At 48.8% G+C, this 14,936-nt stretch overlaps 1 protein-coding gene and 1 long non-coding RNA gene across 4 annotated transcripts in view; one reads left to right on the top strand and one right to left on the bottom strand.

Annotated features, from left to right (window-relative positions):
* Window positions 1-505: 505 nt before the first annotated feature.
* Window positions 506-14,936, bottom strand: part of RASSF5 (Ras association domain family member 5) — a 79,546-nt gene continuing 65,115 nt past the window's right edge. For all 3 annotated transcript variants that reach the window (XM_005540637.5, XM_065540921.2, XM_005540639.5), the window contains 4 exons: window positions 6,436-6,546; window positions 5,118-5,415; window positions 4,479-4,594; window positions 506-2,949 (listed from right to left, as the gene is read on the bottom strand). In XM_005540637.5, the coding sequence (XP_005540694.1) occupies window positions 2,797-2,949; window positions 4,479-4,594; window positions 5,118-5,415; window positions 6,436-6,546 (678 nt within the window). In that variant the 3' untranslated portion in view covers window positions 506-2,796. The remainder of the gene's footprint in view (window positions 2,950-4,478; window positions 4,595-5,117; window positions 5,416-6,435; window positions 6,547-14,936) is intronic.
* Window positions 4,953-11,483, top strand: LOC135969775 (uncharacterized). The gene is made up of 2 exons (XR_010585174.2): window positions 4,953-9,180; window positions 11,317-11,483. It is a non-coding gene; the product is annotated as an uncharacterized lncRNA (long non-coding RNA).

Raw genomic sequence — 14,936 nt, 5'->3', positions numbered from 1 at the left:
TTCCATGATTACTGAGATGTTCCTTTGATGAAAGTCAGTGAACTCAAGTGAAAGGACTGTTTTGGTCATTTCATCTAGCCCCCTTCCTCCAGGTGAAGTGATCTTAAACTTTTAAAGATCTATTCATTTCGACCTTATCTTAAAATAATTCTAGATGTAGAAGAATGGTGGCTCAGCTCAGTAGCCTGTCCTGGTGTCAAATCACCCTTAGCTCCAGAAGGCCCTCCTCTTTCCCAAACATCAGCATCTCCGCCTGCAATCAGGCTCCTTGACTCTCCTGCTCCCCGGAGATGGAACAGCTGGTCACCCAGGCAGCGCCCTCTCGCCTACGCATTTGGACAATTTTCTCCAAATTATTTGAACAATAGCCTTCATTCCTCTGCTCACTGGCAAAAGAAAATCTGACTCCACCAGGAAGCATGTGATCATGTCCGTTCTCACCCTCTCTCCCCTACTCCCAATGTAAGATGGTGAAGTTCAAGGGAGACATTTCTAACATGAGTCATTTTTGCAACAGGCTTTTATTACTTTTTTTAGAACCCATATAAGAAAGACATTTAAAAAGAAAATATCCTGGAAACAAACACTTACACGCTGAGCAACACAACCAGAGAAGGCACTACCAGCAGTTACTCCCACCTCTGGGAGGGAAGGGGTACTCGATACTATACTTTTTTCAGAGGTTTAGACCTCAGCATAGGCTGGGTCTAACTGTGCTTTAGTAAAGTCTGAATTGTCCAATAATTTTCTCATTTCATAAACACCTTTATCTCTTTATATATAGCTATATGCCTTTATGTGTATATATGTGACTTTTTTTTTTTCCTTCTCAAAAATAAAATAGCCATCCCCATAGAGGGAGGTTCTCAGCAGCATTCACAGCGGTTGCAGCAGGAGCCATGCCTTCTATTAATGTTAGAGACATGCAGGACGAAGGAAAATGACTCTCTACCTGCTCCTTTTAATATACAGCAGGGAGAGAGTTTTTAAAGGGAGGGAAGTGATAAGGCTGAGCATGAGATGGCTAACCAGGGTTTTTGTGGTTTACAAAAATCTTAGAGTTGCGAGCTCGTGTTGCCTTTGCAGCTCTGGAGACTATGCACAGTTTATATGACGAGGGGTCAGCATTCCTTCTGGGATCAGGGGCAGTATGGACTCAGCCTGGGTCAGGGAGGGAACTTCTGAAGCTACACGAACAAGCTTGGGCTTGAACCAACCCAAGAGGGACTTGGGAAGGCAGAGGATAGCAAAGAAATGGTTTCTCAGAGGCTGGATTGGAAAACCAGCCCTGCTTTGAAAATTACAAGTCCTTCTCCCTCTGCGTTGGAGTGTCTCTGCAGTCCTGGCTACTTGTTGGAATTGTTTGACTAATTTATTTTAGGATTCAGCCTAAACAAGAAGCCAGTGCAAATGTAGAGTCAGGAATCTGATCCTCCCTGTCAATGTGGTCTGGTATCACTGATTGGAGTCAAAACTCAGGCACCCAGATGGGAGGGACGTCTGTGACCCTCAACCCATACTGAATGCGGTTCTCCTGGCCTTGTCTCCCACACCACCACCATTGTCCACTTCCTGGCAGAAGGAGCCAGCAGCAGAGCTGCAGGCAAACTTGCCCTGCTTCTATTTCTCTCTGAAAACAAAAAGGCACTGAGGTCAACGAGGAGGCCAGGCCCACTGGCTCTCTGAGCACAGTGCTGGGGCTGGCCCATGCTTCAAAACAGAAAGGACTCCAAGTTGGCCGAATTGGAGGCTCCCCTCTCTGTAATCAAGGCAACTCCTTGGGCAGCACCTGGAGATCCCAGAGTCCCAGTGGGAGGAGGGAGGCAGTGCTGGAGGCCGATGGGGAACCCAAGCAGCCCAGGCCCTCCTCTGCTCTCTAGCTGGGGAAGGCTGAAGACAGCTTGGACACGTTTCTCTGCATCTCTTTTTAGCTTTCTGTTACTGTCTGATTTCCATACTTAGCAGGAGACTTTTTAAATGGTCAATGGCTGGCTTCCCTTTGGGGAAACACATGAGGATGATGACAACATTAAATTCAAATTTGTAACTTAAAAACAAACAGTTTGTTGACAAAGATGTGACTAAGTACCACACATACGCAGATATATGCCTTTGGGTTTCCATGTGCAATGTGGGCCAGGGCCAGAGCCAGGGCCAGGGCAGGCTGCAGCTTCTCTGGAGATCTCTGAGGCAGCCTCAGCTTTGGTGCTCCTTACCCCGAGCATCTGGGGCCAGTAGCTTTATAAACTTCCCTTAAGTGTGAACAACAGGCACCTTGGGGCCATGGGAACAGTCCTTTTATAAGCATTATCCTGCTTTCAGGGGCTTAGCTCAGACCTGCAAAAGGAATGTGCTACAACTTTTCACTCATAAATAAAGGTACTGTAGGTGGCAAATAAGAGAACTCAAAGAAGAATCAAAGCCAGAGAAAGAACACACAGCTCTAAAACCTTTCTTCCTTCCTTTGCCGGCTGGTGTGAGGTTCCAGTCTGGTGACAAGAGAGGCAACTATTTGGTTGGTGAAAGGCTTGCAGATCAAGAGAGGACATCGGCTGTTTGTTTCACATGAGTTCTGATCCTTGGCAGAGTCTGTGGTGGGGCACAGCCTGGGGGCGGGCACAGCTGAACCCCCGTGCAAACACTTGTCCATGAAAGAGACTTTTGCCACAGCTGGAACTGCTGGGCAGGCACAAATGCACCTGCCAGAGGTGTCCTGAGAAAAAGTGTCTGTTGCAAAATAATAATTAATAATACAAATAAATCTGAGTGCACCAGGAGGAGAGGAAGCAGGACCGGTTACCCAGGTTTGCCCTGGGATTCTCTTAAGGCCTCCTCCAGTTTCTGCCTAAACTTGTCATACTTCTTTTGCACTTGTTGGATTTTGTCCTGCTCCTCTTTTTCCAGGATTGTTAGGAAGTTCTGAAGTTCAGGGATGGAGAAGGCATCCCACTGTGAGGCGAGAAGGAGATTTGTGGGAAGAAACAAGAGGAGACAGGTTAGAAGTTGACACGACCCAAGGGGCCCTGCTGCCTTCTCCTTTCCCGTTCACATCTGTGATTCACACACAGTTCGCTACTGAACACACTGAATCAGGGAAGCTTGGGCTTTGCATGCCTGTCATAGCAGCAGCAAAATTCCAAATGCTGGCATCTCATGACCAAGAGTTGCCAGTCTGTGAACCATGTTTTTATTCTGAAACTCAATAATCTTAAGTTTCTGTGTAGCAGCTGAGATCTTGACAGTGATGCTGGAACCACCCAGGCTCCCAACATGCAGACCCTCAGAAAGCAGGTGGAGGAGTGGAACGTGGACTCGGGGTTGGGCCTGACTCCACCTCTCCCCAGTGGTGTGACTTCGAGCAAAGCTTCCCACCCTTCTCAGCCTGTTATCTGCTGGGAAATTGGGGTATCTACCTCCCATGACTGGCAGAGCAGATAATGAGAGCCTGATTGGCTTAGGCCTACCCCTAAAGGACCTGGCCTCTGAGGGCAGAAGGCAAGTTGGACTTCTGTCAGGCTGACCCGAGAGCAGAAGTCCTGTGGGGCCAACAATTGAGACTCCTACGCTCTTTGAGCACAAGAGAGTGCTAAGGTTTATCTGGTTTGGTCCTCACTGTGGATAAGTGAGAAACCTGGGTCCACACAGGGAAGGTGGTATAATCACAATCACAGAGCTTATTGCAGCAGAACTGGAGCTGGAACCCAGGTCTCCACACTCCAAAGCACCTGAGCTTTACATAGGGCCAGCAGCATTCAGATACAGTCCGTGGAATACTTTTTCCAAACATATTCTGCACAGATGCCAATAAAGAAAGCAGATGGGAGCAGAGCGGCCCTTGCTGAAATGGGGAGAAGGGACAGAGTCCTAGCTGCCGTAATCCCTAAATCTCCACAGTGACTCCCAAGACTGCTCCTTAAAACTCTAGGCCTCCACTGAACACAGTGTGACAAACACTGAGACTTTCCCCTGTTGGTCATTCTCAGGCCATGGGTGGCACCGGCCTTCTTTTACCCCAGTTTAAGCCACAAGACTGCACACTGGTTAGCTCCCCTTGGGGATGGAGGTCAGTATTCAAGAAAAGGGAGGACAAATGGCTCAAAAACGTCTATACCCAGTGGAGCCCAGAGATGGAGCTCCGTAGGCCTCAGGCCATTTTGAAGCAAAAACAGCCTGTGCCTGAGCACAGGGAGTTTCTTGGTCTCCCTCCTCCCTGAGTTTTCAGAAATAAAGCACGTGAAATCCTTTCTTTCCACAGGCCTTGCCACACACAGGCCCTAACATGCTACCCCAGGGTGCTCAGAGTCCTGGCTGAAACACTGACCCCCAGGGCCATCACCCACCCCTGCTCAATCTCTCAGCAGTCATCTTCCTGCCCCTGCTGCGTGGCTCCCACCTATGTGGGGTAGTTAGGACAATGCCCACCTGCACCCACCCAGGGTGCCCTAAGGGCTGGGTTTGCACAAGGGGTCCAGACCTACCTCCACCTCTCCTGTTTCATTCTCCTTTAGCACAAAGCTGAGGACTTCCGTGTCAGGCCCAGCAAGCAGGCGCAGGTAGAGGGGGCGGTCGGCAATGGAGAGTTTCTGGAAGAGCACTGCAAACCAAGAGAGGGGGCTGGGAGCTCATCCCAGAAAAGAAGGGCGGGGCCCAGGCTTTGGGGAAAGGATTGGAAACGTAGAGGTGGGTTACATACAAACGGAAGTAGACACAGGGGGGCCTTTTAATGAAATGAACATGACAGTCATGAACAGGGCAATAACCTTTTATGTTGGGTGTCTGCTCAGAGTTTAAAGCATGATTCCATTCACATCATCTCCTGAAAGATTAGGAACAGTGGGGCAGATCCCTCCCATTGCACAGATCAGGAAATGGGAGCCTAGGGTGCGGTTTTCCTGAAGTCACATGCAGAGTCAGGGACACAGTGACCTGCCCTGTCAAGCTCGCTGTTCTTTCCTCCCTGCCCGGATTCCACAGATCTGAACACCACATGGGCAGCTGGACCCCTGGTGCTCAGGAGAAGCCCACAGCTCCCACCCAAGGCCGGCAGGAGTTTTAGTGGGTGGGCTTGGACACAGGTAGGAAGGGAATGGTCTGGTTGGGTGCACTCTTTCTCCTACCTTGTCCGTCCTTGTGTATCCGCTTAAAAAGTGCAAACTTCTGGGGATTGTCCACAACCATGAACTTCTTGAGCAGCCCCTGGATGACCTCACTGACGGTGGTGGTGCTGCTGATGTGCAGCTGCTTGATGGCATCTAGGGGCAGGTAGAAGGATGTCCGCTTGTCCGTGGTGGCTGCCAGGTTCACCTCCTTGATGGCATCATAGATGGACTGGGGCCGGATCCCAGCAGGCACCGTCACAGGCCGCCGGAGTTTCAGATGCACTTTGATGAAACCCGTGTAGGTGCCGTCTTCACTCTGCCAGCGGGGGCATGTCATAAGGGGTCAGGGCCGTCCATCTTGCATGATCATATCTGCCACTTGGGACCATTGCCCCAGCACCACCCGCCTGTCTCCTTGAGTTCTTTCCTGCCTCTGCTGACCTGGGAGAGCTGGAGGAAGGAGCAGAGATCCCTTTCCCCATAGTGGGCTGGGAGAAGACCCTCAGGATCCAGCTACCAGAGAGGACCTGTGGGACTGCAGTGGCTTTCCCTCCCAGGAGGCTCAGGCCAGCTCCCCCAAACCTCCTGCAGCCAGTTGCCTTTGGTGGGTCCCCATTGTAAGAGGCGGGTGTGGGGTAGCCACTCTAGTTTGTACCCCTGAACCAGGCAGGAAGCAGGAAGGCTCTATAATGAGGGCCTTGGGGAACGAGCACACTAGATTTCCTCCTGCATCTCTTTACTAAGAAACAGCCTTTAAGACTTAATCCCAGGTCCATTTGTGACTGGATTTTCTGGTGCTCCATCTGGCTGAACCTCGAAGAGCCAGTTGATGACAGCCACCAGCAGGGGGCAGTGTTTTTCTACCTTCTCCCCTCCCTATTGAAGACAGCCTTTCCCAACCGGGTGCTAAATTGGGTGCCCTCCTCTGTCTGACAGAGTATGTCCCTCTCTCACAGTCAAAGGGGTAGGAAGGGGAGCAGCTAAGTCCCATTGTCCTGGATCCCTGGGGGCCAAGCAATACCGGGCCCTTGGTCATTTGTATCATTTAATCACTTAGTTTACACTGAAGCTCAGAGAAGTTAAAAGAGCTTCCCAAAGTCACAAGCAAAAAATGAAAGGGTCAGATCTATTTCCCTAAAGCACATGGAGGCCACTGAGGGCTCTGGCTATCAGCCTTCCAGACCCCTGAGGCCTCTGGAGGCCGGAGGAAAGGAAGGGACCTGCCAGGGAGTAGCCACAGAATTTAGTAGCCACAGAATTTAGAGCGAGGTCTGAGGTCCCAAACCCAAAGCGGGTGGTGGAGCAGGGACCAGGTTGAGGGCAGGCGGGCACTTACCAGCTTCATGCCCAGGCAGTTCTTCTCTCGCGTGTTGTAGCTGTCAATCTTCTGCTTGATCTCCTGCAGTGTGGGTGGGCGCTGTGTCTCCTCCACAGGTTTGCAGACATTCTGGGAGAGACACAGAAGTGGAAGTGGATGAGTGGTGGTTCTCAGGGTGAGAAAGGGAACAACCACGCCCTCCCCAAAGCCTCTCTAACCAAGAAGTGAGCACCAGCCCTGCAGAGTGGAACTAACTGCACGGACTCAGAGTGAGACAATGAGAGGTCAAATCGCAGCTGTGCCGGTGTCTAGCCAGCCCTCCTGGGGAAGTAACTCAGATTTCTCTAAGCCTCAGTCTCCTCCTCTGTGAAATGGGAACAATACCTACTGCACAGGCTTGTCTTGAGATAAGTGTGAAAGTGTCTGGCACTCAGGCACTGACTATGAATCTGGTGAACGAGCAGAGCCACATTTGCTTACGGAGGGCTGCTATGGAAAAGATGCTTCTTTGATGCTATGGGAGATGCAAAGAAATACAAGCCATGGTCTGTCTCCTCAAGGAAGTAACAACACAGCTGGAGGGACAGGCATCTACCCGTGGTGCCAGTATATACTGCTGATCGGAAAGACAAGAATTCTCTTAGATCCCAAGGAGCAAGAACATATGGAGACCAGCTCAGGCCCCACATCACTTGCCACAGTACTTTTCACATAGCAAGAAGTAAATATTTGTCAAATGAATGAGTGAACCGGCAGGGATGAAGGGCTGTAGCTGTCTACCATAACAGAGGAGATAAACCGCTACTGGGCACAGGGACACCTAGAATTTACTTAGCGAGGCCTCCTCTGTGCCAAGTACTTGGCATACATTCTCTCATTTGATTCTCACAAACCAGAAATCTGCAGGATAGTTTATTATCCCATCTTACAGGTGAGACTATTGAGACTAAGAGAAGTTTAGCAACTTGCCTCACACCCTACAGTCAGTATGTACAGAACGAAACAGAAATTCCAAGTCTGTCCCGTTGTGTTCCTCCTGCGAGACCATGTGTTCGTTCTTCTCATATGTTCCCAGATGCCCTCCTCCGCCCACTCCCTGGGAAGGATAAGTGAAGAATGAAATTGAGGAGATTGAGGTCAATGGCCCTCACCTTGTAAAGAGAATACAGGGGTGAATTCTGGTGTTGAAGCCACTGTCTCTCAGTCAGTTCTCTGGATCTCTCTCAAGTTCACTGTTACCCACCTCCCAATTTTATCTTCACACTGTCCCTGAATGGCTGGGAGTGCAGGAACTGGTTGGTCAGAACCCACCCAGAATTTGCCTGATGTTAGAAGTGTAGCAGACTTGGGGTGGATCAGGATTCTCCTTTGGCAAATGAGGAAACTGAGGCCCAGAGAGGGATGACTCTGACACCATCTGACACTGTCCTTTGGGTGTCTGGGTTTGGCTGGGGAATTTCACAGCTGCCGCGACATCACACCACCACCCCATGGAACACAACGGGGCACCCGTGACTGAGCTTTGCCCTACCTTCCTCCCTTCAGCAAGCCATGTGGGAGGCACGCCATCCTGAACAACCTGCCATCGCTTCCTTCTCCCACTTTCTAATCCCACAGAACCAATACAATGTCAGACTCTAGCTGCCAAGAGGAGCTGGCATGGCTCCAGCCTCTCACCTCCAACCCCTCACACAGCTGACTTCCTTCCTTCCTTCCTTCCTTCCTTCCTTCCTTCCTTCCTTCCTTCCTTCCTTCCTTCCTCCCCTCCCCTTTTCTTTGCTTTATTTTTCTTTGCTTTGCTTTCTTTTCTTTTCTTTTCTTTCCTTTTCTTTTCTCTTCTCTTCTTTTCTCTTCTTTTCGAGATGGAATCTCTCTCTGTCACCCAGGCTGGAATGCAGTGGCACGATCTTGGCTCACTGCAACCTCTGCCTCCCAGGTTCGATTCTCCTGCCTCAGCCTCCCAAGTAGCTGGGATTATAGGTGCATGCCACCATGCCCAGCTAATTTTTGTATTTTTAGTAGAGACGGGGTTTCACTATATTGGCCAGGCTGGTGTCGAACTCCTGACCTCAAGTGATCCACCCGCCTTGCCCTCCCAAAGTGCTGGCATTACAGGTGTGAGCCACCGTGCCCAGCTTCTGACATCCTCTTTCCATCATGGCATCATTCCCTGGCCTGTCTGCTCCCGCTGTACTCTCCCCAAGGGGTCCTGACCTATTAATAACAGCCTGTGCTGGGTACTTTCACATACCTTCTCTCACATACTACATAGGTCATTCTTATTTCACGGATTACAAAACTGAGGCTCAGTTTAAGAAACATGCCTGTGGTTGGTTCACTGCTAGTAAGAGGCTAAGTAGGAACTGGAATCAATCCATCTAAGGACCCTGTTCTTCTCAATTCACATGTAGCCACCATGGGATGGCATCTTTTGCTGAAGGGGCCGGCCTGCCACGCCCATAATGATCACTGAAACTCCATGCTGCAGGGCTGGGATGAGCAGCTATTAAACCAAAGCCTGTAAGTTCCCTGATCTGTGAAATGTTCATCTAAGATGAGTCTAAGCAGAAGGTCAGGCCCCAGAGGCACCATGTCACCTGTGAAGGTGGGAAAGAGGGACTTCTAACTTGAGTTGAGATGCAGCCACCAGGATGCAGGGCCCAGCCTTCTCCCGCGTGCCTTCCCAGGTCTCTGGAACTGAACACTGATGCTGTTGCACACCACCCAAGGGCAAGCAGCCCTGGCCATCTCCACTTGCCAGAGGTGAGTAGCAAGTAGTGTGAGCCTCACAGACTCTCTTCATTCACTGTCAGTCCATTAACCCGGGACTCTCACAATGAAACCTCTCATTCCTCATCCCTTCCTTTGGGTAGCTCCCAGAGCTCCCTACCCTCAGTCTTTGCCAGCTGAGCACATGTCTATGGGACCAGATGTGCCTGACCCTGGCCCTACCCCTATCTCGCCTTCCCTTTGGGAGCTTCCAATTGGAAAGATCCCGTTGTCTGCTTACCATTATACACTCACTCTCTCTCTGATGCATGTAGGCTGTTGCTCCTCAGGAGGTAATAGCTTTCTCATACTTGTCTATAAAAAAGAATTAAGTGATGGAAAGAAAATTGTAGAAGCTCCGGAAAGATCTCCTCTCATAGTTTCCAACCAAGCTAGAGCCATTTCCCTGTAAGAAAAGGCAGCTGTGCTGTGGCTTTCAAAGGCTTGATTTTCAATACAGTGAGAAGCAAAGCTGTCTTAGTCTAGGGTTTCTTCTTCCTGTTCCCCTTTTCTTCAGCAGATAGACCCATCTATCTCTCCCTTTCCCACCACAAATGCGGGGAAGTGACGAAAGTGGCCACAGGCACCTCTGCCTTCCAGGGCTGACGCAAAAGACGGCAGCCCAGACCTCACCATTCTGAGGCCTGGCCCTCTGGCTGGTGATGGGGAGCTCTGTCTGGGAGTGCCAGGAGCCCCGTGTGTAGCCAGCACTACGAATGTCACAGCCATGGAATGTCAGCACCCAGGTCTGGGATGGCTGCTGCCCACAAAAACATCTGGCAGACAAGATGTGACCCAAGGACCAAATGAATCACCTCCTGAAGTAGGTCAGCCAGCCACAGCCACAAGGGCTCATGGATCCTTTTTCCACCCAAGAGATGGCGTATCATCTAGACCAGTCATTCTTAAATTTGTCTGCACAGTGTGATCATCTGGGGGATCTTTAGAAACTTAGCTGCCTGGGCTTTATCGCTGGAGATTCTGATTTAATTGGTCTGGGATGCAGTCTGGGCATCATCAGAATTTTAAAAATCTCCCAGTTGATTTTAATTCGCAGCAACATTTGAAAAGAACTGAAATAGACAGACCCCTCACAACAATTCCAGACCTCAAGGGTATTCATCCAGCTGCAGAATTAACACTTGGCGCCAAGAAACACACGAACACCCCAAAGGTTTACCTAACAGGCACTATCTGCCATGTGAGCGAGATCGATACTATAGCAATCGTCAGAGGATGAGACAAAGACTCTGATTTCTATTCACCTGCCAGATTCTTAAGCCTTCAAAGTGAAGGATCTGTCCACGGGTACAAAGCGAGAAACCAAGCAGACAGTTTTGTCTCTTGGGGTGGCCCAAGACAGAGACAGAATAGGGAACTCTGTTATGATTTAACAAATATAGACATTGGCATGTGAGGTGTCTCTCTTGGGGGGCTCACACATCTCGGTGCATCTGGCATGGAATTCATCTGCTCCGATTAAGCCGCTGGCATTGGTGGCACATGGCTGAGCTGTTCCCAATGCACTTGGCATGTCCAGGGCACTGGTGAAAAATAGGTTTGTGCTCACATGTCCTACGCTGTGGAAAAGGGCGATGTCCTCTTTTAGCTCTGGAGGTGATTGGGGAACAGCCAAGTAAAGAGGCTGGGTGCTAAGGGTTCAGAGCGACCCCCCACCACACACCTCTCTGAGTGATTCTCTAATGCTTCCATTTAAATATTCTTAACAAAATAAGGAGGACCATACCGCTGTCGTCTGGGGTCTAACTCAGAGCAGTATTTCCCTAAGCTGTTTTTATTTATTTTATCACTAAAGCAACAGCACCAAAACCCTACTTCTGCATTCTAATCAATGACATAAGTAATCTTAATTTTGGTGAGTGGGAGTGACCTAATGAGAGGCTCTGAGTGAGTCACATGACTTCTGGTATTTCCAGGTGGGCACGGGGCACCCAGGAATGCTGCAGCAATGAGAGGGGGTTCCCCAGGATGAGGGTGGGCTGAGGAGGACGTGTGTCCCACCCGCGGTGCTGCAGCTATTATATACATTCCTGCCTACTTTTTCTTAACCAAAATCACAAACCTCATTTTTGTTAAAAATTTCACTCTCCCTCTTTTTAAATTTGTCAGTCTTTCCTCCTCCTGGCCCACGATTTGAATCATCTCACGCCTGTCTGCCCATCAGAAGTCGCTTCATTTGTCAAGCCTTTCCTGATCACTCCAGCCCTGAATGATGATGACGATGATGATGATGATGATGACTCACTACAGCTAATATGTACCATGCATTATTCTACTCACTTAGCATGTATTAGCTCATTTCTTCATCAAAGCAAATGTATCACAAAAAAATACTATTATGATGCTCATTTTACCATCAAGGAAAGTGAGCCACAGTGAGGTTAAAGCTAACCTATGTCTAAAGGCAACACTGTACTATTTGGCACTTAAGTGTGCATCTACTTACACACACACACTTACTTTTTTTTTTGAGATGTCTCGCTCTGTCACCCAGGCGAGAGTGCACTGGTGCAATCACAGCTCACTGCAGCCTTGACCTCCTAGGCTCAAGCGATCCTCCTGCCTCAGCCTCCCATGTAGCTGGGACTACAAGCATGCGCCACACTGCTGGCTAATTTTTTTATTTTTTGTAGAAATGAGGTGCCTTGCTATGTTGCCCAGGCTGGTCTCAAACTCCTGGCCTCAAGCAATACTCTCACTTCAGCCTCACAAAGTGGCAGGATTATAGGCGTGAGCCACTGCGCCTGGCTACTTACATTAACCTCCAAGTAGACTCATCCGTCTCAGGTCTTCTTTCCAACTAGACTAAAGCTCTTTAATGACTAACATCATACTTCAATTTGTTCTCTGTGCCTGGTGGCTCTGAGCATGAGGCAAATAGGAAATACTTGCTCAAGAACCTTACATGATCCACTATTGCCTACAGTGGACAAAAAAGGTCTTAATTTCTCTTAGGAATTACAGTGCAGTGAGCCTTGGATTTCCATTTAGACTGAGTTCTGTGAGAGAAGCACCCACGCCTGTCTTGCCCTCTATGGCGTCCCAGATCCCAGTACCAGCTTGACCCATAGTAGAGGTTCAGTACCTGCAGGATGAATACAAGTGTGTGTTTGGCTTCTAACTCCCATGACTAACGACGTGATCTTGAGAAAGTCAGATAATCTCTAAGCCTCAGTTTCTCCATCTATAAATTTGGGATAAAAATCCCTTATTGTCTCACAGGATTTATATGAAGGTAAAAATCAAATGAGATAATGGGTACAAAAGTGTTTTGAAAATCACCAGACCTATCCAAAGGCATGTATGGTGACTATCATCCCAGGAAAACAAAGCTCTACCCCTCTGAGCCAATTTCAGTTTTCATTTTCCTTGAGTCCTTCTTCTGACTGGCCACAAGCCCATAGAGTTTTTTCATTCCTTTCTCTGCACCAGTGGTTGGCAAACTTTTTCTGTAAAGGGCCAGGCAGTAAATACATTAGGTTTTGCAGGCCATGCAGTCTGTTGCCACTATTCAACTCTACTATTGTAGCACAAAAGCGGCTGCTGGATGAGTGACTGGGTTCCAGTAAAACTTTATTTACTGGGCATGGTGGCTCACACCTATAATCCCAGCACTTTGAGAGGCCAAGGCAGGATGATTGCTTGAGCCCAGGAGTTCGAGACCAATCTGGGCAACATAGTGAGACCTTGTCTCTACAAAAAAATGCAAAAATTAGCTGGGTGTGGTGAAGTGCACCTGTGCACCTGTAGTCCCAGCTACTCAGGAGGCTGAGGTGAGAGAATGACCTGAGCCCCTACTAGGAGTTCAAGGCTGCAGTGAGCCATGATTGTGCCACTGCACTCCAGCCTGGGTGACAGAGCAAGACCCTGTCTCAAAGACAAAACCAACTTTATTTATGGAACCTGGCCATGGGCAGCAGTTGGCTCTACACTGTTGTTTGTGCAGAGTCCCCTGCCTAGAATACTATTAGCCCTAGTTTTGTCTTCTCTGTGTAGTTTCACAATGCAGTTTCTCCAGTCTATAGCCATCTCTCCATCCTCTCTCTTAATATACCAGATCCCTGGCATTTTGATTCCCACATGGAGAAAGGTAATCACAGTTTTGTTCTGGTCTCTTTCTTTCTCCTGAATCATACTTCCTATGTTTCCTGTGTATTTCCTCACACCACCAGTTAATGGGCCTTTGTAACTTCACTCTCATTTCATGGACACTTTTCACAAGTAGACAAAGGCTTGGGCACTTCCGTGGATTTTGCTTACTTTCCTCCATTCTGCCATGAGGAGGCAACAAAGCTGGCTGGGGTAGGAATGCAGGTAGACGGCTAGGCTCACTCCCTGGTTCTGTGACTCACTCCCAAACACCAGCCCCATGGCCTCAAAGCCTCAGATTCCCATTGCAGCAAAAGTACAAATTACCATCGTCACAGATCTCTGCAGCTGCTGGCTAATGTTAAATCCATACTGCAAAAGCCTATAGAGGTGATTTCAGAGCCTGTATGGCTACAGTTGGCATCTAATTATATGCTGCCTTTTATTGTTTAATAAATAAAATTATTGTTTAATGATTGTTTCACATGTTAATCCCATCTCCCCATTGATATGCTCTCTGGAGGGAGACAGATATTAGTTTGGTGCCTAAGCTTTTTGGCACCCCGCTTGGCTGAAACCTGGGCCGAACTTTAAGTAGGTGTCAGATAAATACCTGTTGATTGGGTGGCAGGGGAGGGCAAGACAGCCTGGGGAGTCTCAGGCCAGAGCCCACCCCAGACCCTTAGGTCCAGAAGCACCTCACACTCAGCTGCACCCTGAGGGTCTGATGCCAAGAACACACATGAGGCTTTGGACTTTGGCTTTAGCCCTATGGCTCAGCCCTTGGCAGCTGGCTGATGAGAACAAATGCAAGACCATCAAATGACCTGTGACCTCTGGGGAGTTACTTCCCCTCTCAGGGCTCCAGTTTTCTTATCTGTGAAATCATGAAGTGATACTGGAGAAGCTCTAAGGGCCCCTTCGCAGGACTAAGATTTTACACATAAGATAGGGTGTGTTTTTTTTCATCATTGCTTCCTCTTCTATTTCAGAGAATTGGGTGTGGAGATGGGGGCCTCTTGGAGGCTAGCTAGCATGGCTGAATGGCAGCAGGAATAACCAATCTAAAGGAGCACGAAGAACATTTCTAACCATCATGACTTTACTTTTTCACTGCTCACCACTTTTCTCTGTTGTCAGCAAGACTCTATCTTAGCCAAGCCCAAGCCAGTCTACGCATTCTTAACACACAACTCAAGAAAACAAAACAAAAAATACCCCGGAAGCCATTCACCATGAGCCTTTGCCACATTTCCTCTTTCTCAGCTCTTAGCAAATCTGTTAGCAGCAATTCTTTTGCCCTTGGAAGGAAGCCATCTCCAGGCTTAAGTCAGGGAGGAAAGCCTTAGGCCCCTCCTACAGGAAAATGTCTGTCTTCAGCTGCCTTCCAGACCCCAAACACCCGGTGCTTCTGTCGGGCCTGCCCTAGATGGGAACCTCTGCAGGCAAGGGGCAGACACCCATCTATCTGGGCTGGATTTGGAATACCCTGCTCAATGTCCAAACCACATTCAAAGGTGAGGTCAGGAGTTCAAGACCAGTCTGGGCAACATAATGAAACCCTGCCTCTTCTAATAAATAAATAAATAAATAAATAAATAAATAAATAAATAAGCAAGCAGGGCATGGTGGCATGCGCC

Source organism: Macaca fascicularis, chromosome 1 (assembly GCF_037993035.2).
Source record: "Macaca fascicularis isolate 582-1 chromosome 1, T2T-MFA8v1.1".
Taxonomy (NCBI): Eukaryota; Metazoa; Chordata; class Mammalia; order Primates; family Cercopithecidae; genus Macaca; species Macaca fascicularis.
The sequence above is the reverse complement of the archived record's forward strand: the minus strand, read 5'-3'. Positions and strand labels throughout refer to the sequence as shown.